General features: G+C 37.8%; 1 protein-coding gene across 19 annotated transcripts in view; it reads left to right on the top strand.

Annotated features, from left to right (window-relative positions):
* The window catches only part of CFAP70 (cilia and flagella associated protein 70), a 125156-nt gene that overhangs the window by 68039 nt on the left and 29354 nt on the right, over nucleotides 1-27763 (top strand). For 18 of the 19 annotated variants that reach the window (XM_064594808.1, XM_064594812.1, XM_064594807.1 and 15 more), the window contains 7 exons: nucleotides 6346-6406; nucleotides 6737-6931; nucleotides 8663-8794; nucleotides 14098-14223; nucleotides 25600-25733; nucleotides 25855-25970; nucleotides 26169-26396. In XM_064594808.1, the coding sequence (XP_064450878.1) occupies nucleotides 6346-6406; nucleotides 6737-6931; nucleotides 8663-8794; nucleotides 14098-14223; nucleotides 25600-25733; nucleotides 25855-25970; nucleotides 26169-26396 (992 nt within the window). The remainder of the gene's footprint in view (nucleotides 1-6345; nucleotides 6407-6736; nucleotides 6932-8662; nucleotides 8795-14097; nucleotides 14224-25599; nucleotides 25734-25854; nucleotides 25971-26168; nucleotides 26397-27763) is intronic. The other variant, XM_064594810.1, reaches the window with a different exon arrangement.

Raw genomic sequence — 27763 nt, 5'->3', positions numbered from 1 at the left:
TTTACTGATATTCTATTCTTATTTTGTTTATACGCCATTTTCCTGATTTCTCTTACTCCTTTGTGGTTTCCTTTAACTCTTTGAGCACAGGTAGGTTGCTTTATTGCACATCTTTCTGTAGCAAGTCCAGTGTCTGGGCGTCTTCAGGGACAATTTCTATCAACTTAGTTTTTCTTCTGAAAGAGCATATTTTTATGTTTTATACATTTTGCGATTTTTTTGGTGTTGAAAACTGGACAGTTTGATATTATAAAGTGGGGGGTTTGGAAATCAGATTATCCCCTTCCCCAGGGTTTGCTGTTTTTTTTTTTTTTTTTTAGATTTTATTTATTTATTTATTTATTTGACAGAGAGAGACACAGAGAGAGAATGGGAACACAAGCAGGGGGACTGGGAGAGGGAGAAGCAGGCTTCCCGCAGAGCAGGGAGCCCAATGTGGGGCTTGATCCCAGAACCCTGAGATCATGACCTGAGCTGAAGGCAGACGCTCAACCGACTGAGCCACCCAGGCGCCCCTAGGGTTTGCTGTTCTTAATTGTTGAAGTTATAGGTTGTGTTCAGCCAGTGTTTTGATTGAGATTTTCTTGAATCCCAGGATTTTAATATAATCAAACAAAGAAACAAAAATAAAACAAAAAAATTTTTTTTGTTTTTGCGGATGACTGCATGCTAGAGGATTTTTTTTTTTTTTTTTAAGATTTATTTATTTAGGGGTGCCTGGGTGGCTCACTCGTTAAGCATCTGCCTTCAGCTCAGGTCATGATCCCAGGGTCCTGGGATTGAGTCCCTCATCAGGCTCCCTGCTCAGCGGGAAGCCTGCTTCTCCCTCTCCCACTCCCCCTACTTATATTCCCTCTCTCACTGTCTCTCTGTCAAATAAATAAATAAAATCTTTTTAAAAATTATTTATTTATTTATTTTGAGAGAGAGAGCATGTGTGAGCAGGGGGAGGGAGGGGCACAGAGAGAGAGAAGCAGACTCCCTGCTGAGTGGGGAGCCTGAGGCAGGGCTCAATCCCATGACCCTGAGATCATGGAAGTTGCCTTCGAAAAAGTTTGCAGTTCCACAAGTGATGTATGAGCCAAAATCAAGAGTTGGACACTTAACTGACTGAGCTACCCAGGTGCCCCTGGAGCATTCTTTTAACGCTTAACTAGGCTGTTTATAATTCTGCCTCAGCCTTCACTTCCTGCTTGCACTGGGACTATAGATCAGTCAGTGGTGGAAGCTTAGGTTCTTCTCAGGTCTTTTCTGAACATATATCCTGTCCTGAGCATGTATGCAGCTTTCTAAATTCTTCTGTACAAGTACTTTTGAATACCCTAATTTCCCAAAGAAACTGGCTTTTCTTCCTAGGTCTTAGGTGGTTTGTCGTGTCTCAACCATAATCTTTTGTCCCACAGAGCTATGGGTTTTTGATAACCTTACAATGTTTTTGAGCAATGCACACCCACTGGTTTTCTACTGTGAATGGATTTCAAGATAGGAGAAACAGAATTGAGTGCTTTATGTCAGTCATTCAGGTAGACCCAGATAGGTTAGAACAAATGTAGTAACTTGTGAACAAGGTCTGCTCTGCTTCTCCAGAATCAGAGCCCAGTGTGCCACACTGGAAATGCAGGTTGCCATTTTCAATATTGCCACTGAGCTGGGAATGGGGTGAGGCAAGGGCAAGTAAAAATGCCACAAAGCTTCCCCACTATTATAGTTGCCTTTTTCTTGGTTTAGTATTCATTTGGTTATCATAACTTTTGACTGTCTTTCACAGTTCAGGCAGAGTTGGTTCTGACAGTTTCTGATTGTTATTTTCAATGTTTCTACAAAGAGATGGGAGTTTAGAGTTTTTTTCTCTATCATTTTGCTGGTCTAGACTTTACCTTTTGGTGTGAGGAACACTATGCTCAGTACAGGATGAAAGGAAATGATAGCTTTTATCTTGGAAACTATTTATTATAGATATTTTTAAGGCTTGATAAATACCCCCAAGTTGCCTTCCAAAAAGTTTGCAGGTCCACAAGTGATGTATGAGCCTACTCTTTCTTCATACATTCACAACACAGTACTTTTTTATATTTTCTACTTTGGCAGGGGAAGAAAGTTTCTCATTTTAATTTAATTTTTTTCAAAGTTTCTCATTTTAATTTTAGTCCACATTGTAAATGTTTTAGTGAGAGTAAACATTTTTTTCACATATTAGTCATTTGGAAGTCTTCTTTTGAAAATAACTTGCTTGTAGTGGTACATTTATCCTTTATACCAAAAAGTTTCAAAGCTTTTAAAAAACTTTACGTTTAGTCCCTTTCCAAAAATAAGTTGGTAATATTTACTATAAATGATATATATAAAATAAAATTAATAATCTGGAAATAGAAAGTTAAAAACTCAAGCCATGGAAACAAAGAGGAAGAAAGTATTAAATGGAACTTTCATAAATAAGCATCAAATCTTAGTTGTTTAACAAAAAGGGAAGTACTATACATTTTGCAGCTCTAATCCTAAAGGAGGACCCATGCTAGTTCCAAACGAGATCAGATATCTTCCTGGCATTAATTTCTAAAACAGATTTCTCATTTGAGCTCTTACATAGGGAATACTGAGTGACAAAATAACAGCATGCTTAATGAAAGTTTTATAGCAAATGTAGGTGCAATTTTTAATAATTTTTTTATTGAAGTGTAATTGAAATTTAACATTATATTGGTTTCAGGTGTACAACATAATGATTCAATAGTTGTATACACTGTGAAATGATTACCACAATAAGTCCAGTTAATATCTGTCACCATACATAGTTATGCAAAAATTTTTTTCTTGTGATAGAGCTTTTAAGTTCTACTCTTTTAGCAACCTTCAAATATGCAATACAATATTTTTGTTTTGTTTTGTTTTTAAGTTTTATTTATTTTGTTTTTAGTAATCTCTATACCCAACATGGGGCTTGAACTCATGACCCTGAGATTGAGTCACGTACTCTTTCAACTGAGCCAGCCAGGTGCCCCTCAAATATGCAGTATGGTATTATTATTTTATTTTATTTTTTAAAAGATTTATTTTTTTAAAAAAAGATTTTATTTATTTATTTCAGAGAGAGAGAGAGCACAAGAATGGAGAGGGTCAAAGGAGAAGCAGACTCCCTGCTGAGCAGAGAGCCCGGTGCGGGACATGATCCTAGAACCCTGAGATCTTGACCTGAGCCGAAGGCAGATGCTTAACTGACTGAGCCACCCAGGCGCCCTTATTTGTTTATTTTAGAGAGAGAGAGAGAGAAAGCCCAGTGGGGAGGGGCAGAGGGAGAGGAAGAGAGAATCTCCAGTAGACCCTCTGCTGAGTGTAGAGCCTGATGTGGGGCTCCATCCCACCATCCTGAGATCAGGACCTGAGCCACTCAGGTGCCCCTATTCTTAGACTTTTTAATGAGATATGGTTATTACCTGTAAGTTTTTCATTGGCTGTAGGTACGTAGAAGGTAGATTTCTCCTCCAAGCTAGCCCAAGTGACAGTATTATAGAACAAAGGCAAATTAGAATGGCAGTGTTAGAATATTGGACCCAATATTCATAAAAGATGATTTGCCTTTGGTTCTGGATGAGACATATATGTACTAACTGCTGAATCTATGTCAATGTATAATAATGTATATATATATAAATTTAATGCATTCTTAAACATGAAGAGAAGCTCAATTACTTTTATAATAAAAGAAGTACAAATTAAAAACTACCCTGAAATACCTTTTTAAATTGCAGAAGATCAAAAAAGCTTAATAACTCATTAGGTTGTTGATGAGCACATTAGAAATAGGTTCTGTCATTCAAACTAGTGAGAGTATAAATTGGTAAAAATCCTGTGGAGGACAATGTCATAATAGCTGTTAAAATACATAAGCATGTGTCTTTTAACCAAGTAACTCATTTCCAGTAACTTCTTTACAGATAAATGTTTTTAGCAAGGCCATTAGTGACTACTGCATTATTAAATCCAATGGTCTGTGTTCAGGGTCATTGTGACCTGTTATTAGTGTTTAATGACTCAGTCCTCCTTGAAGCACTTTCTTTACCAGGCTCTCAGGATACCATACTCTCTTGGTTTTATTCCTCCCCATCTGGCCTTCTTTATGTCTTCAGCCTCTAAATGTTAGAGTCTCTTAGAGCTCAGTCCTTGGACCTCTTTTCAATCTACGTTTACTCCCTTGGTTTTTGTCTACTCTCATGGCTCTAACTACCATCTATGTGCTGATGGCTTCCAGATTTATATATGGACCCTGCACCTCTCTCCTGAACTCTGAATTCATATATCTAATTCTCACAAACTCTCTGGTCAGAGTCATAGTAATCTCTCACCTGGTCTCCCTACATATACTATTCTACCTTTCACTTTATTCTTTTTATTAAGTAACAGCTTTATTGAGATATAGTTCTCATACCATTCATTTCACCCATTTAAATGGTAGAGTTCGGTGGTTTTTAGTATACTCACAGAGTTGTACAGCCTTCACCACAATCAACTTTATGACATTTTTCTTACCCCTAAAAGAAACCACACACATATTAGCAGTCAATCTACAGTTCCTCCCAACCCTCATGCCAACCCCTCACCCAGAACGCTCCAGCCCTATGCAACCACGTATCTACTTTTTGTCTGTATAGATTTTCCAGCTTTGGACATTTCATATAAATGGAATCATACAATACATGGTCTTTGTGACTGGCTTATTTCATTTAACATAATGCTGTCAAGGTTCATCCATACTGTAGCATGTATCAGTACTTCATTTCTTTGTTTTTGAATAATATTTCACTCTATGGATATACCACATTTTTCCCCCATTCTTTAATTGATGGACATTTGGACAATTTATTCTTAATACAGCATTCTATAGTGATTGTGTTAAAAAGGAGGTCAACTCATGTAACTAACTCCTCTGCTCAGAAACTACTAGTGACTCCCTGGTACACTCTGAGTAAATGCCTAAGTCCTTACAGTGGCCTACAAGTGCCTACATATTCTGTATGCACTTTGCTCTCACTTTTTCTGTCTAGCCGTACTTGGCTTCCTGCTGTTCTTCATGCATGCCAGGCACACTGTTGCAACAAGGCCTCTACACTTTCTGTTCCCTTTGCCTGTATTTTCCTTATCCCAGATATCTACACAACTTGCTTCCTCACTTCCTTGAGGTCTTTACTCAAATGTTACCATCTCAGTAAGAGTCTTGATGAAATGTGTTTCCCTACTTCACCACCTTAGTCCCCAACATAGTCTGTCTGACTTCCTGCATTATTTTTCTCCATGGCACATTTCACTAACATGTTTATCTTAATTATTGTCTTTCTTTCCCCACTAGCATATAAGCTCCATGAAGGCAAGAATTTTTGTCCTAATTTGTTTAATGCTCTATCCCCAATACTTAGAAAAGTGCCTGATGGATGGTAGACACTCAGTATATATTTTGAATGAGTGAATAAGTAACATTGTCTCTGGAGAGGAAATTGGGTGGCTGGACAACAAGATTGTCAACAAGGTAAAGGACAAGGAGACAATTTAGTATATATTGTTTTATACCTCATAAGTTTTGAATCATAGGATATATTACCTATTAAAATAAATAAAATTAAAATTAGAAATAATGAACAGAGATATACAATTACATAAGACCTATTAAAGAAAAACTGAATTTGTGAATTTGATTGTAAATTTTAAGGCAATACTATATACTTCAGCAGGAATCTGAAACTATAAGGAGGAAGAGCTAAGAATTTAATTTCCTCTAGTTTTTATAAGGTATCCTGAAAATGGAAGGTAGAAGTTTTGGCATAAGTAGGTTGACAGTAACAAAATATATTCTCTTAATCAGCACAACGTCTGATATCATTATTGTAATTTAATGCAGTCATAAATTATGTGTAACAAGAGGACACTTTTTATCCTAGATGGAGAGGAAAGAAAAGCATTCACTTGCCTGTACCATTTAGATTTCCAAAACTTCATTCTTTCAGAGACTCTACAGAATGCACCTAAAATCATAACACCTGTTTCTTGCCAACTCCCGAGTCAAGCAGTCTCTTGAGTGCAATAGCAGTTTTAAAAAAATATGTAAGAATAAAACCAGGGCTCAAATTAGCCAAAAGTACAACTTTGTTACTTTTCGAGTAGCTGCTTCCTAGCTTCTTTCCTATCTAGTTCATAGCTGTATCCTGTTCTATGGTTCACATCTAGGCTTTTACATGAGAGAATTGCAGTGCTCAAGTGTGATACTCCGATACAAGCCCTTTGGAAGTAGGAATAAGAGAACATAAATCTGCAGATAATAAAGTTTGTTTTTGTTTTTGTCATTTTTTTCTGGTACAGGGTCAAGGAAATGATTCCTCCAAGGCCGCCTCTTACCCGTCGGACAGGAGGAGCTCAGAAGGCAAGTGCCAAAGCCAAGATGAAACTATAAGTAATAAGGTGTTGAGTACACCCATTTGAAAATAAGGCATGGACTCTTCAGTATGTTTTCTAGAAGGGGCAAGAAATTGTAGCTTCTCATATTTCTCTTCCTGGTTCTGTTTGTGACCAGTGACATAACAATGAATAGTGAATAGTGTTTAATCCTTTGGCTGGTAGTCTCTGAGCTGAAAAGTAAAGGGCAATTTATACCTAAAACATTATTGAATATAAAACCCCAACCAGTTTCAGAGTCCATTATATATCTTGATCTCTTCAAGGCCTCTTTACAAGACATTTTGTATTTTTCTAGGCGGTGAGTGACTACCACATGCAGATCAAGAATATATCTAGAGCTATTCTGGATGAGTATCATAGGATGTTTGGAAAACAGGTGGCCAAACTGGGGAGTGATATGGATAGTGAAACCATGGAGGAGCAGAAGTGCCTGCTCAACTATGAACTTAACTGCTCTGGAAAATACTTTGCTTTCAAAGAACAACTCAAGGTAAATATTCCTTTAATTGTTCAGTGGATTTTTATGAAGCATCTTCTCTACATTCCTAATTATTAGTTGTTCTCTGGTCATGTTCTGCTACGCTTCCACCATTCTTGCTGTTGGTGCCAAGAGTTATGTTCTGTCTGATAGAATATGAGAAGCTCCACTTGTGGAAAGCCTTGGAATGGTTAAGTATCCATTCCAAGTGTGAGCTTTTAAGAAACTAAGTCTTTACTTGAGGCTAGGCCAGATTTTGAGCCAGGTTTCATGTTACTGTAGCAGGCAAAAACTCTGTACCTGGTACTAATTCCATGACTAATTCTCTGTCTTCCATTACCTACCTTTCCATAGTCCACAGAATCACTAAGATTTGAGAAATATTTACTTAATAATTTCCTACATAATAATGGTTAACATTTATTGAGTGTTTGCTGTACACCAGACAAAATTTTTTTTTAATTTATTTGACAGAGAGAGACACAGCAAGAGAGGGAATACAAGCAGGGGGAGTGAGAGAGGGAAAAGCAGACCTCCCGCTGATCAGGGAGCCCGATGTGGGCCTCGATCCCAGGACCTTGGGACCATGACCTGAGCCGAAGGCAGACGCTTAATGACTGAGCCACCCAGGCACCCCACCAGACAAATTTTTAAATGTTTCGTATTTTACTAATTTAATCCTAAGAATAACCCTATGAGGTAGATATTCCTCATTTTACAGGTGGAGAAATGCAATATTAATTGGTTAAGTAATTTCCCTAAGGTCATAGAACTAGTAAAAGTTAAAGATGGGACTCAAATTCAGGCAGCCTTCTTGCTCCAGAATTTCACATTCTTAACTGCTACACTGGATTGCCTCTCTGTGCACATTTACTATGTTTCCTGTACTGTACTTAACAGATACAAAGAAAGAACATGGAAGTAATAGGGTGAAAAACAACTGACGCTCATGGAGGCGAGGAGCTCTTCTCAGTAGGTGGCATAGTCACAACTTAATTTGATTCCTGGTTCTACCATTAGCAGCTGGATGGTCAAATGACTTCGCCTCTCTGAGCTTTAATTTCTTTGTGTAACTATGAACAATAATACTAACACTATCACATGGGATCATTATGAGAATTAAATAATATGATGCATGGAAAGTGCTTAGTACAAAACCTGGCAATAATTTTAGCTGGGGGGGGGGGGCGGGGAGCTGTCATGGCTATAGCAATATGTTATTTGCACAGCAATTTAAGCTTCACCACCTACCTGTTATCTTTCTTTGGCTTCTCAATCATCTTCTGAAGTAAGATAATAAGACCAGAAGTACACATCCATATAACAAATGAGGAAAATGAGGTAGTAACTTTAATTTTTGAGGTTGTACAGTGGCAGGATTAGAACTAGAATCCCATTCTCCAGACTGTCAAATCAGGCTTTTTCCTCTTGTATCATGTGGTCACCATGAGAGATATAATGTATAAACCTAATGCTGAGGTCTTCTTTGGCTCTATGGCTCTCTTCAAATGATATGAGTTCTGCATTGACCATATTAGAGATGACATCAAGAAAAGAAGTCATGCAGAGTATGTTGATTGGTGGAAAATCAGAGACCTGACATTCTAGCAGTTACCAAGGGAGAAATCAATCACTTTCCGAAGTTCTGATGAGCCTTAGACCAGAAAGAAGCTCAAGGGAAGCCTGTGTTGTCAGCATGGTGCTGGACTTTATAATCAAATGGATGATCAATGTCTCTTACAGCATGCCGTAGTAAAGATTGTGAGAGAGAAGTATTTGAAGACAACATCATTTGAAAGCCAGGAGGAACTGCAGACATTTATTAGTGAGCTCTATGTGTTCTTGGTGGATCAGATGCATGTGGCCTTAAACCAGGTAGGTGCTCAAGAACTAAGAGCCCTTACTTTTCTCCGTAGGACATCAGGGTCTCTGAATGATTCCTTCCTTCCTTGCTTCCTTTCTTCCTTCATTCAGCAAACATTTATGAGGTGTCTACTCTGTGCTAGGCACTGACAAAAGTGAATAAGAAACTGCCTAAATTATAAAACTAATTTTGGGGAGAACAAGAGAGAATAATTCAATTTCCTGGCATAATAACTTTCATAACTGTCATAAATGTGATGGATGAAAGAAATATATAAAATCAGCTAATTAAATTATAAAACAAAGGGGCGCCTGGGTGGCTCAGTCGTTAAGCATCTGCCTTCGGCTCAGGTCATGATCCCGGAGTCCTGGGATCGAGCCCCGCATCGGGCTCCCTGCTCAGCGGGAAAGCCTGCTTCTCCCTCTCCCACTCCCCCTGCTTGTGTTCCTTCTCTCACTGTGTCTCTCTCTATCAAATAAATAAAATCTTTAAAAATAAATAAATAAATAAATTATAAAACAAAAATCATCTATTTATTCTGTGAATGTGTGCAATTCTCAGTTTGCTCTCCATGATTGGCAATCAAAACTAAGAAACATTATGAGCTTTCAGATATACCTGAATGACAATGATACTTCAAACATGCCTTTTCTTTTTTTTTTTTTTTTTTAAGATTTTATTTATTTATTCATTTGAGAGAGAGAGAGAAACAGCATGAGAGGGGAGAGGGTCAGAGGGAGAAACAGGCTCCCCGCCAAGCCGGGAGCCCGATGTGGGACTCAATCCCAGGACTCCGGGACCATGACCTGAGCCGAAGGCAGTCGCTTAACCAACTGAGCCACCCAGGCGCCCTCTTTTTTTTTTTTTTTTAAGAGAGGTGGGTGAGTAGGGGCAGAGGGGTAGGGGGAGAGAAGAGACTCCCAAGCAGGCTCCCTGCCCATTGCGGAGCCCCACACAGGGCTCAATCTCACAACCCTGAGATCATGACCTGAGCCCAAATCAAGAGTCAGATGCTTAGCCCACTGAGCCACCCAGTTGCCCCTAAACAGGCCTTTTCTATTTGACTGATAGCCTGCTCTTCTCCCATTTGTCTGTTTCTATCTATACTTGCACAGCTTGCATCTTGTCTTCATTTGCTCATTTTAAAATGTATACAGTTGTGGTTTATTTGAAAAAAATGACAAAAATCAAAGTCTTTTTGTCCCCTTGGTAGTCTCTAAGTAGCCATGCTTCCTCAAGCCCTCTATTCTATGTTTTTTTCCTTTACTGTTGTTTTCTTCTGTCACCATTACTTTTTCTTTCACCTTGTCCAGCCTTTCTGGAAGAGGAAGGTGAGGATATCTGATATCCTAGGATTAAGAAAACAATCCCACCTTGGGCACAGATGATTTGGATAAATTCTCTTGAGAATTGAGCATGAGATAGTAATTACTGTTGCCTTGTGCCCCCAAGGAATCCCTGTCTAGTAGAGGAGAGAGACGTCAAATACAAATAAGTGCAGTAGGGCGAGGTAAGTGCTGTGATAGGGATGTGTCTATGGTAGAGCAGGTTAGGGGATGCCTAAAGAAAGAGTGATCAACTTCACCCTGAGACCTGTCAGGAAAGGATTCACAGAAGAGCTGTGGCTTGAGCCTGAAGGCTAAAACGTTCTCCAGGGAGATGTTTCAGAGCATTTGAGTCATAGGGAATATCACAAAAGCTTGGAAGCTTGGAAGTGTATGGCATATACAGAAACTGCATATAGTTTAGGAGCAGAGGTTGAAGTGGTTAAGGGACATAGAAGTAGGAGGTGAAGCCAGGGATCAGTTCCAGGTAGGGGAATTGAGAATGTGGATGGAAGCCTTATATGCCACACAAAGAAGTTTTGACTTTTTCCCTTATTAGCATTTGGAAGCAATAAATTTAATTATTTTATAAGTGGAATAATATGATCAGATCCACATTTTATGAAAAACACTCATAGCAGTATGTCAGGTGGGTTAGATGTGGTGAAACTGGTGGTGTTGACTGGTTATTAATGTAGTAATAAAGGGGTCAAAGATTCTTAAGTTTAAGGCTCAATGACTGGGTAGCTGGTAGTACCATTAACCAGGACAAGAAATACAACACAAGTGAATTTGGTAGGAGGCGGGTGATGTTGAAATCACTTTTGAACATTGGTTCTTATGAGGTTTTTCTCAAGAGAGAGATCTGAGCTGTAGATGAGATTTGGGGAGACATGAGTATATATAGGCATACCTTGGAGATATTGACAGTTTGGTTCCAGACCACCACAGTAAAGCAAATATCACAATAAAGCAAGTCAAATGAATTTTTTGGTTTCCCAGTGTATATAAAGTTTACACTATACTGTAGTCTATTATGTGTGCAATAGCATTATGTCTAGAAAAACAATGTACATACCTTAGTTAAAAAATACTGTATTGCTAAAAAATGCTAACCATCATTGAGCTTTCAGTGAGTCCTAACCTGAGATCACAGATCACCATAACAAATATAATTAACAATGAAAAAGCTTGAATTATTTTGACAATTACCCAACTGTGACACAGAGAGACAAAGTGAGCAAATGCTATTAGAAAATGGCACCAATAGACTTGCTTGACACAGAGTTGCCACAAACCTTCAATTTGTAAAAAAACCAAAAAACAATATCTGTAAAGCTCAATAAAAGACAATATGCCTGTAGATGCTAGTTAAACTATGGTCATAGATGAAGATGCTGAGAAAAACATGAGTCAAGAGAGAAGTGAGCTGTCAGTGGAACCCTATCAAACACCAGCATTTAAGGGATGGATGAGTAAAAGAATTAATGAAGGAGATAAGTGAATTGTTAAAAAGGCAGAAGAGCCAGAAGACAGTGGTATCACAGAAGCTAAGGGAAGAGAATTTTAAGAAGAAAAAGTAGTCAACAATGTCAAATATTCCTAGTAGTTCATGGGGAGGGGGAATTGGAACAAGGTGGTCAAAAGGTATAAACCTCAAGTTACAAGATAAACAAGTACTAGGGATGTAATGTACAGCATGATGACTAGAGTTAACACTGTTGTATGATATATGTGAAAGTTGTTAAGAGAGTAAATCCTAAGAGTTCTTATCACAAGAAAAAATTTTTCTTTTTTTTCTTTTTATTGTGTCCATTTGAGATGATGCATACTAACTAAACTTATTGTGGTAATTATTTTACAATACATGTCTGTCAAACCATTATGCTGTATGCCTTAAACTTACACAGTGATGTATATCAATTATATCTCAATAAAACTGGGGGAAAAAACACAAAATTTGAAAGTTTTCATTGAATCTGAAAATAAGGAGGTTATTAACTTTTACATAGTAATATCAGTGAGCTAATGGAATGGATTCAAATTATAATGAATTATGGAGTAAATGAGTGATTAGGAAGCAGATGAATATAAATTCAATAAGTTGGAAGATGAAAGGAAGGAGGGGGAAAGTAGAAGCTAGAAATTATAAAGATTTTCTTTTTAAGCTGGTGATGCCTTTAGCATGTCCATAGGTTTGGGAAAAGGAGTCAGCAGATGGGAAGAAATTGAAAATAGAAGGAAAGAGAGAATAATTGATGGTAAGCCAGGGTATATACAAGTGGGAAAGGATCAAGAACAGAGAAGGATGTGATGCTTCTTCCTCAGACTGAAAAGAAAGAGATACAATGGATGCAGAAATAAACTCTTCCAATGTGGGGTTCATAAGTTGAGGGATTTCTGGCCTAATGATTTCCATTTCCTCTGTGAAGTAATGTTTTTACTGACAGTGAAGGGAATAATGTTTGAATAAAAGCCTGAAGAAAGAGAAGAAAATTTAGATACTGCATCATAGCATAATGGAATATGTTGTTGAACAAGGACAACTACATAGATTGCGGAGAGTATGAAAGGCCTCCAGCTAAGGCTGACTGCCAAAGAATCTGTGGCAGCTCAGATATTTCTTTGTATATGCAGTTTTCCTCAGGACCTGTTAGCAGCTCTTGTCTAAGAATGAAGAAGTCAGATAGTAGGATTGTTTTAATTTGGGAGTCTTCAGACCAAGTGCAGGAGAAGGACAAGGATGCCTGGAACCTGAGTGTGCTGGTGGGAGAGTAGTATGAGTGGATGATCATGTGGTCCAGGCTTACCCATTGGGAAAGATAGGCATATTGGAAATGAAGGAAATGAAATCAGAGAGCAGTTTTCAGGGGATTAAGTGACAAAAAGACTGAAGGCTTGTAACGCAGATTCTGGGAGTGGGATATTAGAGGTAGAGTATTTCTGGTTTGGGCAATGAAATGTGTTGCTGGAGGGATTTGGAGGTCAAGATCATTAAAATTAAAAATAACAAAGAACAGGGCGCCTGGGTGGCTCAGTTGGTTAAGCCACTGCCTTCAGCTCAGGTCATGATCCTGGAGTCCCGGGATCGAGTCCCGCATCGGGCTCCCTGCTCGGCAGGGAGTCTGCTTCTCCCTCTCCCACTCCCCGTTTGTGTTCCCTCTCTCGCTGTGTCTTTCTCTGTCAAATAAATAAATAAATAAAATCTTTAAAAAAAAAAACAAAAAACAAAGAACAGAGGCATTAATCCATGATCAGGAGCTTTCTTTGGCCCATCTCAAATTTAGCTTTACTCTCTACATCCCTTAACAACTCTACTTGTTAATGTCACTGATAATTTTTTTACTTTTAATTAAAGAATTTGGGGCGATCTTCCTTGGCAATAACTTCTGATCCAGGAGATTACTTATTATACCAGAACTGCTTTCCTGGATGGGTACATAGGGTATAATATTTTTCTGGGTTTTCTCCTACCTTTCTGGCTATTTCTAAAATGTTTCCTTTTTGGGATTTGCTTACATATCTCACTAAAACTACAGAAACAACTTCCAAAGCTTTACCCTTAATCTCCTGTTTTTTTTGATGTTTGAAGACTCTAGCTAGTGCTTGCCAACCTTCTTCATGTCATGGCAACTGAAAATGATAATATTTGTCCCATACACTAGAGAAAATGTAGGAAGCTGTTTGAGGTAGAAGGAAGCTTACTTAGAGATTTTGACTTCCCTGAAGGTTGAGGAGAACAGTTCTGCCCAAATTAATTTTTACTCACTTCTGTGAGTTTAGATTGTTGGTATTCAGATACCTGAGCCTCTCTTTCACCCTTGATATTTCTCTCTTGGTTCATTCTCACTCTTACTATTATTGGCAAGACTATAAGAAACCCCAATAGCATTTTCAACCTCATAACTGCGGTCTCACATCTAGTTTATTCTTATAAGACTCTCTACTTGTAATTGCTTTGTTTTGTTTAACATCTTGATGTTGTCAAGACCATGCCAGATGATACCCAGGGCGCTGTTTCAACCATTTATACAAGCAGTGAACAACTTCGACTCTTTGCATTTGAAGCAGAAGTCAATGAGAACTTTGAAATGGCAGCAGTGTATTATGAAGAGGTAATTAAATGTCTTCCCAGTGGTAGTTGTTACTATTATTTGTATAATATGGGTATAACAAATAGTTTTTAATTATTTAAAACCCAACAGGACTGACAGAAGGATAGACACATAAGTCAATAAAATAGAGTCTAAAAACAGGTCCACATAAATAAGACCATTATATTTTTGACAGAGGTGTAAAGGAAATTCAATAGAGAAAAGCCAGTCTTTAAAAAAAAAATGGTATTAGAACTGTTGGTCATCCATATGCAAAAAACAAAAACAAAAACAAAAACCCAAAAACAAAAAACTTTGACTTAAACCTCAAACACTGTATAAAAAATCAACTTAAGGGGCATCTAGGTGGCTCAGTTTGTTGAGCATCCAACTCTTGATCTTGATCAGGTCTTGATCTCAGTGTTGTGAATTCAAGCCCCATGCTGGGCTCCAGGCTGGATGTGGAGCCTACTTAAAAAAAAAATCAACTTAAAATGAACCATAGATCTGAATGTAAAACATAAAACTATAAAAATTTTAGAAGAAAACAAAGGACAAAGTCTTCATGACCTGGAGTTTAGGTAAAGAGATCTTGGACATGACACAAAAGCATGATCACAAAAGAAAAATAGGATAAATGGAACTTCATCAAAATTAAAAATGTGTGCTCTCTGGGCTCAGACCTAGTTTGTGGGAGACATGGCTAAATGCACCAAGAAGGTCGGAATCATGGGTGAAAATACAGGACCGTTATGGTGCCTCCCTCAGGAAAACGGTGAAAAAGATTGAAATAAGCCAGCATGCCAAGTATCCTTGCTCCTTCCGTGGCAAAACCAAGATGAAAAGACTATCTGTGGGGATCTGGCATTGTGGCTCCTGCATGAAAACCGTCGCTGATGGTGCCTGGATCTACAACACCACTTCTGCCCTCACAGTAAATTCTGCCATCAAGACGACTGAAGGAGTTGAAAGATCGGTAGAAGCTCCACCATTTGAAACATTGATAGCCTATAATAAATGGGTTAATTTATGTACAAAATTACTTAGGCTTGTTAAATTTATTAATTAGATCTTTCAATTTGTGTTGCATTAGTTTTGCTTTCTCAAAGGACTTGAAAATTAAAAATCCTTCTAATTTTTATTGGAAAAAAATTAAAAATGTGTCCTCTGTAAAAGATACTATTAAGAGAAAGAAAAGGTATGGACTAGGGCGCCTGGGTGGCTCAGTTGGTTAAGCGACTGCCTTCGGCTCAGGTCATGATCCTGGAGTCCCAGGATCGAGTCCTGCATCAGGCTCCCTGCTCAGCAGGGAGTCTGCTTCTCCCTCTGCCCTCCCCCCCCATGTGCTCTCTCTCATTCTCTCTCTGAAATAAATAAATAAAATCTTTAAAAAAAAAAAAAAGAAAAGATATGGACTAGGAAAAAATATCTGCAAAACATATATGACAAAGGATTTGTATCCAGAATATTAAGAACTCCCAAGACTCCCCCAGCTTTGTTTTCTTTTTCAACATTTCCTTCGCAATTTGGGGTCTTTTCTGATTCCATACAAATTTTAGGATTGTTTGTTCCAGCACTTTGAAAAATGTCATTGGAATTTTGATGGGGATGGCATTGAAGGTATAGATTGCTCTGGGTAGCATAGACATTTTTTTTCCCTTTTTTTTTTTATTCTTATGTTAATCCCCTTACATTACAACATTAGTTTTAGATGAAGTGTTCCATGATTCATTGTTTGTGCACAACACCCAGTGCTCCATGCAGAACGTGCCCTCCCAAATACCCACCACCAGGCTAACCCATCCTCCCACCCCCCTCCCCTCTAGAACCCTGTTTGTTTTTCAGAGTCCATCGTCTCTCATTGGGTAGCATAGACATTTTAACAATGTTTATTCTTCCGATCCATGAGCATGGAATGTTTTTCCATCTTTTTGTGTCTTCTTCAATTTCTTTCATGACTCTTCTGTAGTTCCTAGAGTATAGATCCTTTACCTCTTTGGTTAGGTTTATTCCAAGGTATCTTATGGTTTTTGGTGCTATTGTAAATGGAATTGTTTCTCTAATTTCTCTTTCTACAGTTGCATTGTTAGTGTATAAGAAAGCAACTGATTTCTGTGCATTGATTTTTTATCCTGCCACATTACTGAATTGCTGTATGAGTTCTAGTAATTTGGGGGTGGAGTCTTTAGGGTTTTCCACATAAAGTATCATGTTATCTGTGAAAAGAGAGAGTTTGACCTCTTCTTTGCCAATTTGAATACCTTTTATTTCTTTTTGTTGTCTGATTGCTGTGGCTAGGACTTGTAGTACTATGTTGAACAATAGCGGCATCCTTGTCATGTTCCTGATCTTAAGGGAAAGGCTCTCAGCTTTTCCCCATTGAGGATGATTTTCGCTGTGGGTTTTTCATAGATGGATTTTATGAACTTGAGGAATATTCCCTCTATCCCTGTACTCTGAAGAGTTTTAATCAGGAAAGGATGCTGTATTTTGTCAAATGCTTTTTCTGCATCAATTGAGAGGACCATATGGTTCTTCTCCCTCCTCTTATTAATGTGTTCTATCACATTGGTTGATTTGCGAATGTTGAACCACCCTTGCATCCCGGGGATAAATCCCACTTGGTCGTGGTGGATGATCCTTTTAATGTATTGTTGGATCCTATTAGCTAGGATTTTGTTGAGGATTTTGGAATCTATACTCATCAGGGATATCGGTCTGAAATTCTCCTTTTTGATGGGGTCTTTGCCTGGTTTGGGGATTAAGGTAATGCTGGCCTCATAGAATGAGTCTGGAAGCTTTCCTTCTGTTTCTGTTTTTTGAAACAGCTTCAGTAGAATAGGTATTATTTCTTCATTGAATGTTTGGTAGAATTGTCCAGGGAATCCATCAGGCCCTGGACTCTTGTTTTTGGGAAGTTTTTGATCACTTGCCCAATTTCAAGCTATATTACAAAGCAATGATCACCAAGACAGCATGGTACTGGCATAAAAACAGACATATAGACCAACTGAACAGAATAGAGAGCCCAGATATGGACCCTCAACTCTATGGTCAAATAATCTTTGACAAAGCAGGAAAAAACATGCAATGGAAAAAAGACAGTCTCTTCAATAAGTGGTGCTGGGAAAATTGGAGAGCCACATGCAGAAGAATGAAACTCAACCATTCTCTAACTCAAAATGGATGAAAGACCTCAATGTGAGACAGGAATCCATCAAAATCCTAGAGGAGAACATAGGCAGTAACCTCTTTGACATCGGCCACAGCAACTTCTTTCAAGATACATCTCCCAAAGCTAGTGAAACAGAAGAAAAATGAACTTTTGGGACTTCATCAAGATAAAAAACTTCTGCACAGCAAAGGAAACAGTCAACAAAACCAAGAGGCAACCCACAGATTGGGAGAAGATATTTGCAAATGACACTACAGATAAAGGGCTGGTATCCAAGATCTATAAAGAACTTCTCAAACTCAACACCCAAAAAACAAATAATCAAGTCAAAAAATGGGCAGAAGACATGAAAAGACACTTCTCTGAAGAAGACATACAAATGGGTAACAGACACATGAAAAAGTGTTCATCATCATTAGCCATCAGGGAAATTCAAATCAAAACCACACTGAGATACCACCTTACACCAGTTAGAGTGGCAAAAATGGACAGGGAAAGAAACAACAAATGTTGGAGAGGTTGTGGAGAAAGGGGAACCCTCTTACACTGTTGGTGGGAATGCAAGTTGGTACAGCCACTTTGGAAAACAGTGTGGAAGTTCCTCAAAAATTTAAAAATAGAGCTACCCTATGACCCAGCAATTGTTCTCCTGGGTATTTACCCCAAAGACACAGATATAGTGAAAAGAAGGGCCATATGCACCCCAATGTTTATAGCAGCAATGTCTGCAATAGCCAAACTGTGGAATGAGCCGAGATGCCCTTCAACAGACGAATGGATAAAGAAGATGTGGTCCATATATACAATGGAGTATTACTCAGCCATCAGAAAGGATGAATACCCAACTTTTACATCAACATGGATGGGACTAGAGGAGATTATGCTAAGTGAAATAAGTCAAGCAGAGAAAATCAATTATCATATGGTTTCACTTATTTGTGGAACATGAGGTATAGCATGGAGGACATTAGGAGAAGGAAGGGAAAAATGAAAGGGGGGAATCAGAGGGAGAGATGAACCATGAGAGACTATGGACTCTGAGAAACAAACAGGGTTTTAGAGGGGAGGGGGGTGGGGGGATGGGTTAGCCCGGTGATGGGTATTAAGGAGGGCACGTACTGCATGGAGCACTGGGTGTTATTCGACAACAATGGATCATGGATCACCACATCAAAAACTAGTGATGTATTGTATGGTGACTAACATAACATAATAATAATAAAAAAAAGAACTCCCAAGATTCAACAATAGAAAAACAACTAAATGAAAATGGGTGAATGATTTGAACAGGTATTTCACTAAAGAGGACATAAATATGATAAATAAGAACATGAAAAAATGTTCAACATCATTAACCATTAGGGAAGGCAAATTCAAACCACAATAAGGTGCCACTACAATTTATTAGAATTACTAAAATGAAAAATGGTGACAATATGAGGTGCTGGTGAGGATATAAAGGAATTGGAACCCTCATACTTTGCTGGAGGAAATGCATAATGATAAAGCAACTCTGAAAAATAGTTTGGCAGTTTCTTACCCATTTACCATATGACCTACTCCTGGGTATTTACCTTAAAGAAGTATAATCTTATGTACATGAATGCTTATAGCAACTTTATTCATAATTGATCAAACCAGAAACAACTCAAATGTTCTTTAAAGGGTGAATAAATGAACAAACTATGGTTTATCCATATAATGAAATACTATTCAGCAAGAAAAGAAATGAACTAATACAACAACTTGAATGAATCTCAAAGGCATTATACTGAGTGAAAGAAGCCACTGTCAAAAGGTTATGTACTTATAATGTCATTTATATAACATTCTTTTTTTAAATTGAAGTATAGTTGAATACAATATATATTATATTAGTTTCAGGTATAGTGATTTGACAATTATATATGTTATGAAATGCTTACCACAATAAACATACTTAGTATCTGTCACCATACAAGTTATTAAAATATTATTGACAATATTCCCTATGCTGTATTTCTCATCCCTGTGATTTATTTTAAAACTGGCAGTTTGTACGTCTTAATCCCCTTCACCTATTTTGCCCATCCTTCCACTCCTTCCTTTGGCAACCACCAGTTTTCTATATTTATGAGTTCATTTCTGTTTTTTTTGTTGTTGTTTGTTTGTTTTGTTTTTTAGTTTCCACATATAAATGAAATAATATGGTATTCATCTTTTTCTGTCTGACTTATTTCACTTAGTGTATTACCTTCTAGGTCCATCCATGTTGTAAATGGCAAGATGTCATTCTTTTTTTTTTTTTTTTAAGATTTTATTTATTTATTTGACAGAGAGAGAGATAGTGAGAGCAGGAACATGAGCAGAGGGAGTGGGAGAGGGAGAAGCAGGCTCCCCACTGAGCAGAGAGGCTGATGCGGGGCTTGATCCCAGGACCCTGGGATCATGACCTGGGCTGAAGGCAGACGCTTAACGACTGAGCTACCCAGGCGCCCCTAGGTGTCATTCTTTTTTATGGCTGAATAATATTCCATTGCATATGTATACCACATTTTCTTTATACCATTCATCTGTCAATGGATACTTAGGTTGCTTCCGTATCTTGGCTATTGTAAATGATGTTTCGATAAACATAGTGGTGCATATCTTTTCAAATTACTGTTTTGGTTTTCTTTGAGTAAATGCCCAGAAGTGGAATTACTGGGTTGTACAGTATTTCTATTTTTAATTTTTTGAGGAACCTCCATACTGTTTTCCATAGTGGCTGCACCAATTTACATTCCCACCAACAGTGCACAAGGGTTCCTTTTTCTCTACATCCTCACCAACACTTGTTATTTCTCATCTTTTTGATACTAGCCATTCTAACTTGTGTGAAGTGATACCTCATTGTGGTTTTGATTTGCATTTCCCTGATAATTAGTGATGTTGAGTATATTTTCATGTGTCTGCTGGACACCTGTATGTCTTTTTTCAAAAAATGTCTGTTCAGGTCCTCTGTCTATTGTTTTTATTTATTTTTTATTTTTTAATTTTTTTCCACAGAGTCAGACTTTAATTTCTGAAGTTTCAAACTGATGAAATCTAAACATAGTTTCAGAATTGTTTTTTTTAATTATATTATGTTAGTCACCATACAGTACATCATTTGTTTTTGATGTAGTGTTCTATGATTCATTGTTTGTGTATAACACCCAGTGCTCCATGCAATACGTGCCCTCCTTAATACCCATCACCGGGCTAACCCATCTCCCCAACCCCTTCCCTCTAAAACCCTCAGTTTGTTTCCAGGAGTCCATAGTCTCTCATGGTTCCTCTCTCCCTCTGATTTCCCCCCCTTCATTTTTCCCTTCCTTCTCCTAATGTCCTCCATGCTATTCTTTATGTTCCACAAATAAGTGAAACCATATGATAATTGATTTTCTCTGCTTGACTTATTTCACTTAGCATAATCTCCTCCAGTTCCATCCATGTTGATGTAAAAGTTGGGTATTCATCCTTTCTGATGTCCGAGTAATATTCCATTGTATATATGGCCGCCGCCGCCTCTGTCCATTGTTTTAAAAGATTTTATTTTATTTATTTGAGAGAGAGAGAGCACACAAGCTGGGGGAGGGAGGGCAGAGGGAGAGGGAGAAATAGGCTCTCTGCTCTGCAGATGCCAGGACTCTGGGATCATGACCAGAGCAGAAGGCAGATGCTTAACCAGCTGAGCCACCCAGGCGCCCCTCTCTATCCATTTTCAATCGTATTATTTGGTTTTTTGGTGTTGAGTTGTGTGGGGGTGGGGGAATGGGCAAAATAGGTGAAGGGGATGAAGAGGTACAAACTTCCAGTTATAAAATAAATAAATAAATATGAGAAGTATAGCATAAGGAATATATAATAATTTTGTATGGTGACAGATGGTAACTACACTTGTGGTGAGTGTAGTTTTGTGATTTTGTGATGCATATAATTGTCAAATCACTATGTTGTACATCTGAAAAAAATACAATATTGTGGGCGCCTGGGTGGCTCGGACAGTTAAGTGTCTGCCTATGGCTCAGGTCATGATCCTGGGGTCCTGGGATCAAACCCTGCATTGGGCTCCCTGCTGAGTGGGAGCTTGCTTCTCCCTGTCCCTCTCCCTCTGCCTGCCGCTCCCTCTGCTTATACTCCCTCTCTGTCAAATAAAAAAAAAAATCTTAAAAAAAAATATAATATTGTATGTCAACTATACTTCAATAAAAAATGAATATAAAGTGTACAGTGGCATTTAGTTTACTTACAGAATTGTGAAACCATCACCACAATCTAATTTTTACAAAAAAATTTTTAAAAATATTTATTCATTTGAGAGAGAAAGCAAGAGAGAACATGAGTGGGGGGAGGGGCAGAGGGAAAAGCAGGCTCCCAGGGAGCCTGACACGGGGCTTGATCCCAGGACCCTGGGATCATGACCTGATCTAAGGCAGACACTCGACTGACTGAGCCACCCAGGCACCCTTACAAAAATTTTTATTAATCTCTATACCCAACATGGGGCTTGAACTCATGACCCCAAGATCAAGAGTCACATGCTCCTCCACTGAGCCAGCCAGGTGCCCCTAATTTTTAATAGACTTTTTAAAGAGCAGTTGTAGGTTCATAGTAATACTACAATCTAATTTTAGAGCATTTGCACTACCCCAAAAAGAAACCTTGTGCCTATTAGCAATCACTTCTCATTCCTCTTTACCACTAGCCCGAGGCAACCACTAGTTTACTTTATATATAGATTTGCCTGTTGTAGACAGCTTATATAAATGCAGTATCACCAACGAAAATGAAAACACTAATTTGAAAAGATATATACATCTCTATGTTTACTGCAACATTATTTACAATAGCCAAGATATAAAAGCAACCCAAGTGTCCACCAATAGATGAATAAAGAAAATGTGGTATATATATATATTCAGCCATAAAAAAGAATAAGCTCTTGCCATTTGCAACAATATGGATGGACCTAGAGGGTATAATGCCAAGTGAAGTAAGTCAGAGAAAGACAAGTCTATATGATTATATTCACACGTGGAACTTAAGAAACAAAACAGAAGAACAAAGAAAAAAAGACAAAAAAACAAGCTCTTAAATAAAGAGGACAAACTGGTGGTTGCCAGAAGGGAGGTGGGTGGGGGGATGGGTGAAATAGATAAAGCGGTTGGAGAGTACACTTAATCATGATGAGCACGGACTACTGGTATAAATTGTTGAATTATTATATTGTGTACCTAAAATGAATATAACACTGTATGTTAACATATAGTATAAATGTATAACATACATGTATAAATAGAATCATACAATATGTGGTCTTTTGTGACTACCTTCTTTCACTTAGCATAATGTTTTTAAAAGTCATTCATGTCATAGCATGTATTAGTATTTTATTCCTTTTTATGGCTCAATAACATTCCATTGTATAGATATAGCACATTTTGTTTATTTGTTCATCAGGTGTGGGTATTTGATGGCTTTCTACTTTTTGGCTATTATGGATAATGCTGCTATGAACATTCATAAATAAAGTGTTTAAGTTTTGTATGGACCTATATTTTTAGTTCTCTTGGGTGTATACCTAGGAGTGGAACTCCTGGGTGATATGGTAACTCTATGCTTAACTTTTTGAGGAAATGCCCAACTGTTTTCCAAGAGGTTATATTGTTTTACATTCCCACCAGCAATAAATTTTTTCCATATTCTCACTAGTTCTTATTATTATACATCTTTTAAAAAATTATAGCCATTCTAAAGGGTGTGAAGGGGTATCTCATCATGATTTTATTTTGCATTTTTCTAATGACTGGTGATTTTGAACATCTTTTCACATTTATACTTTTTAAATAGGAAAATATGTTCCAAATTCTAAATTAATTGACAGAGGAACATTTAGACTACAACAACTTCAAAACCTCAGTCTATATAAATATGTTATGTCCTTTTGTGACTGGCTTATTTCATTTGGCGTGTGTCCTCAAGGTTCATCCATGTTGTAGCATGTGTCAGCATTCTCTTCCTTTTTAAGGCTGAATAATATTCCATTGTATGTATAGACCACATTTTGCTTATCCATTCATCTGTCAGGGGCACTTGGGTTGCTTGTACTTTCTAGCTGTTATGAGTAACGCCTCTATGAACATTTTCTATTTTGTTGACGGTGTCTCTCCTCATGGGTGTGAGGTGGTATTTCACTGTGGTTTGATTCCCTGATGACTAGTGATGTTGAGCATCTTTTCCCATGCATTTTGGCCATTTGTAGATCTTCAGAGAAATGTCTATTTAAGTCCTTTGCCCACTTTTGAGCCAGTTTGTTTAATTTTTTGTTGTTGAGTTTTAGTAGTTCTTTACATATTTTGAATATTAACCTCTTACCAGGTATAGGTATATGATTTTCAAATATTTTCTCTCGTTCTGAGAGCTACCTCTTTACTCTGTTGATAGTTTCTTTTGATGTATAAAACTTTTTTAAAGGTTTCTGATGAAACCCAATTTGTCTATTTCTTCTTTTGTTAACTGTGCCTTTGGTATCATATCCAAGAAATCATTGCCATATCCAGAATCATGAAGCTACTGGGCTGTTTTCTTCTCAAAATGTTATGGTTTTAGGTCTTACATCTAGGTCTTTGATCCATTTTGATTTATTTTTTTAAATTTTATTTTATTATGTTAATCACCATACATTACATCGTTAGTTTTTGATGTAGTGTTCCATGATTCATTGTTTGTGTATAACACCCAGTGCTCCATTCAATACATGCCCTCTTTAATATTCATCACCAGGCTAACCCATCCCCCCACCACCCTCCCCTCTAGAACCCTCAGTTTGTTTCCAGGAGTCCATAGTCTCTCATGGTTCGTCTCCCCCTCCAATTTCCCCCCCTTCATTTTTCCCTTCCTGCTATCTTCTTCCTTTTTTTTTTTTTTTTAACATATAATGTATTATTTGTTTCAGAGGTACAGGTCTATGATTAAACAGTCTTACACAATTCACAGTGCTCACCATAGCACATACCCTCCCCAATGTCTATCACCCAGCCACCCCATCCCTCCCACCCCCCACCACTCCAGCAACCCTCAGTTTGTTTCCTGAGATTAAGAATTCCTCATATCAGTGAGATCATATGATACACGTCTTTCTTTGATTGACTTATTTTGCTTAGCATAATACCCTCTAGTTCCATCCATGGCAATGTCCACAATAGCCAAACTATGGAAAGAGCCAAGATGTCCATCAACAGACGAATGGATAAAGAAGATGTGGTATATATATACAATGGAATATTATACAGCCATTTTGAGTTATTTTTTGTATCTGGCATTAAGTAAGGGTCCAACTTCATTCTTTTACATGCAGATGTGGATATCCTGTTTTCCTAGCACCATTTGCTGAAAAAACTGTCCTTACATATTGAATGGTCTTGGCCTCTTTGTCAAAAAACATTTGACCATATATGTGAGGGTTTATTCCTGGGCTCTCTATTCCGTTCCATTGTTCTATGTATTTGTCTTGATACCAGCACCACACAGATTACTATAGCTTTGTAAGTTTTGAAACTAGGAAGTATGAGTCCTCCAGTTTTGTTCTTTTTCAAGATTGTTTTGGCTATTCAGGGTCCCTTGAGAATCCATGTAAATTTTAGGATGTTTTTTCCTATTGCTGCAAAAAAAATATTGGGATTTTGATAGACATTGTGTTGAATCTGTAAATTGCTTTGGGCAGTATTAACATTTTAATAATAATAAGTCTTTCAATCCATGTACATAAGATGTGTTTCCATTTGTTTATGTCATCTTTAATTTCTTTCAGCAATGTTTTGTAGTTTTCACTCATTATGAGATGCTTATTTTACATATTTGTACTTAAACTTATATTTGCTATCTCAAGACCATGACAGAAATTATTATATGTGACTCTTTAAAATGAACTATAAAATGAATCTAGGTTTCCACGTAATTAGAGGAGCTTCTGGTGACCATAACATCAACACTAAGAAGGAATGACTTGAAGATTTAGTTTTAAAATTATTCCAGTAAGTATTTATTCACATGCTATGAGCCAGAATAGTGACTGTTCTAGACATTCAGAATTCAGTGGTAAATAAAAAAAATGACAGTTTCTACTTTCATACAACTTACAGTATTTATGGTGTTATGTGTATAAAAATTATGACCTAGTGTTACAATAACCTTGGTCCTCCTGATGCTTCATGTGATAGAGGTTGGTCCGTGAGCCCCAGAACCTGGAACACTGGCTGGACTATGGTGCCTTCTGCCTGCTAACTGAGGACAACATCAAAGCACAGGAGTGTTTTCGGAAAGCCCTTTCCCTCAACCAGAATCATATCCAAAGGTATGGGTGGAAGGGAGTTGAAGAATGAGTGGGAGCAGATAAACTTCTATATGAAATTATCTTGGTTCCATGACTGTGACATGGGACCGTGTTGTTAATCATGTTGGTGGTCTCTTCTCAGCTTGTTGCTGTGTGGTGTCCTGGCTGTCCTGATGGAGAACTATGAGCAGGCAGAAATTTTCTTTGAGGATGCTACTTGCTTGGAACCAACTAATGTTGTAGCCTGGACTTTACTTGGTATGGTATTTTCCTGCGATATGAATGTGTTTTCTTCCATTATAAGATTCTCCCTTTCTCTTTTCATTCTTTAATGGCTCATCATATAGTTCTTAAACTTTGGTAAAAATATGGGAAATAGAAGTGAAATGTTGCAGTTCTTCAGTTTATGATGGTGGAAAACCAGTCACATTTATTGCAGCATCTTTCTTTCTTCAGGTTTGTACTATGAAATTCAAAACAATGATATTCGAATGGAAATGGCATTTCATGAAGCCTTCAAACAACTTCAGGCACGAATGCTTCAGGCACAAGTAATGAAGCAGAGGATCACTGGTATTGTTGAGTACGTTGAAGAAGGAGGCAAAGCAGAAGAATCCAGTTTAGGCCCTTGGGGAATCACTAATGGTTCTTCTGCAACAGCAATGAAGGTGGAAGCCCCAGCAGGTAGGACCAGGAAATGGAGATGATGAGTGGCTATTGGGAAAATTACTGGCCTTATGAATAGGACATGGCACACATTAGGTAGTAAATAATTGTCAAATGAGTCAGTAGATGGGAGTTTTGAGTTGTCCCAGGGATACCAGGAAAGACTCCTTCTAAATAATTCCTCATTCATATGATTGAAAGTCTAAAGCTTTTATTGTTGCTATTCAGGTTTTTGAATCTTAGAGAATCTGTTTCTATATTTCCACAAGAGGGGTATCATTGTAGCAGAGTAAATTTCTTTCATTTTCTCTTCACTTTCTTTTCCAACACTCTCAATCCCTCTCTTGTGATTCTTTTCCTTTTTTTTTTTTATTAACATATAATGTATTATTTGTTTCAGAGGTATAGGTCTGTGATTCATCAGTCTTACATAATTCACAGCACTCACCATAGCACATACCCTCCCCAATGTCCATCACCCAGCCACCCCATCCCTCCCATCCCCCTCCAGTCCAGCAACCCTCAGTTTGTTTCCTGAGATTAAGAATCTCTGATGGTTTGTCTCCCTCTCTGGTTTCATCTTGTTTCATTTTTCCCTCCCTTCCCCTATGATCCTCTGTCTTGTTTCTCAAATTCCTCATATCAGTGAGATCATATGATACTTGTCTTTCTCTGATTGACTTATTTCGCTTAGCATAATACCCTCTAGTTCCATCCATGTCATTGCAAATGGCAAGATTTCATTTTTTTGATGGCTGAGTAATATTCCGTTGTATATATATACCACATCTTTTTTATCCATTCATCTGTCGTTGGACATCTGGGCTCTTTCCATAGTTTGGCTATTGTGGACATTGCTTCTATAAACATTGGGGTGCAGGTGCCCCTTTGGATCATTACATTTGTATCTTTGGGTTAAATACCTAGCAGTGCAATTGCTGGGTCATAGGGTAGCTCTATTTTCAACTTTTTGAGGAACCTCCATACTGTTTTTTCCAGAGTGGCTGTACCAGCTTGTATTCCCACCAATAGTGTAAAAAGGTTCCCCTTTCTCTGCATCCTTCTCAACATCTGTTGTTACCTGACTTAATTTTATATGCTTTTAATTTTCTAAATATATGGGGATTTTTCCAGATATCTTTTTTTTTATTAAAGATTTTATTTATTTATTTAAGGGAGAGAAAGAGAGAGCACAAGCAGGGAGAGGAACAGAGGCAGAGGATGAGGGAGAAGCAGACTCCCCGCTGAGCAGGAAGCCCGATGTGGGGCTTGATCCCAGGACCCTACGATCATGACCTGAGCTGAAGGCAGATGCTTAACCCTCTGAGCCACCCAGGCACCCAAAGATGTCTTTGTTTTTTAATCTATAATTTAATTTCACTGTG

The sequence above is a fragment of the Mirounga angustirostris genome, unplaced genomic scaffold, assembly GCF_029215605.1.
Source record: "Mirounga angustirostris isolate CCGP_5_RB_7025 unplaced genomic scaffold, mMirAng1.0.hap1 SCAF_6, whole genome shotgun sequence".
Classification (NCBI taxonomy): domain Eukaryota; kingdom Metazoa; phylum Chordata; class Mammalia; order Carnivora; family Phocidae; genus Mirounga; species Mirounga angustirostris.
This window is presented reverse-complemented; position numbering and strand designations above follow the sequence as displayed.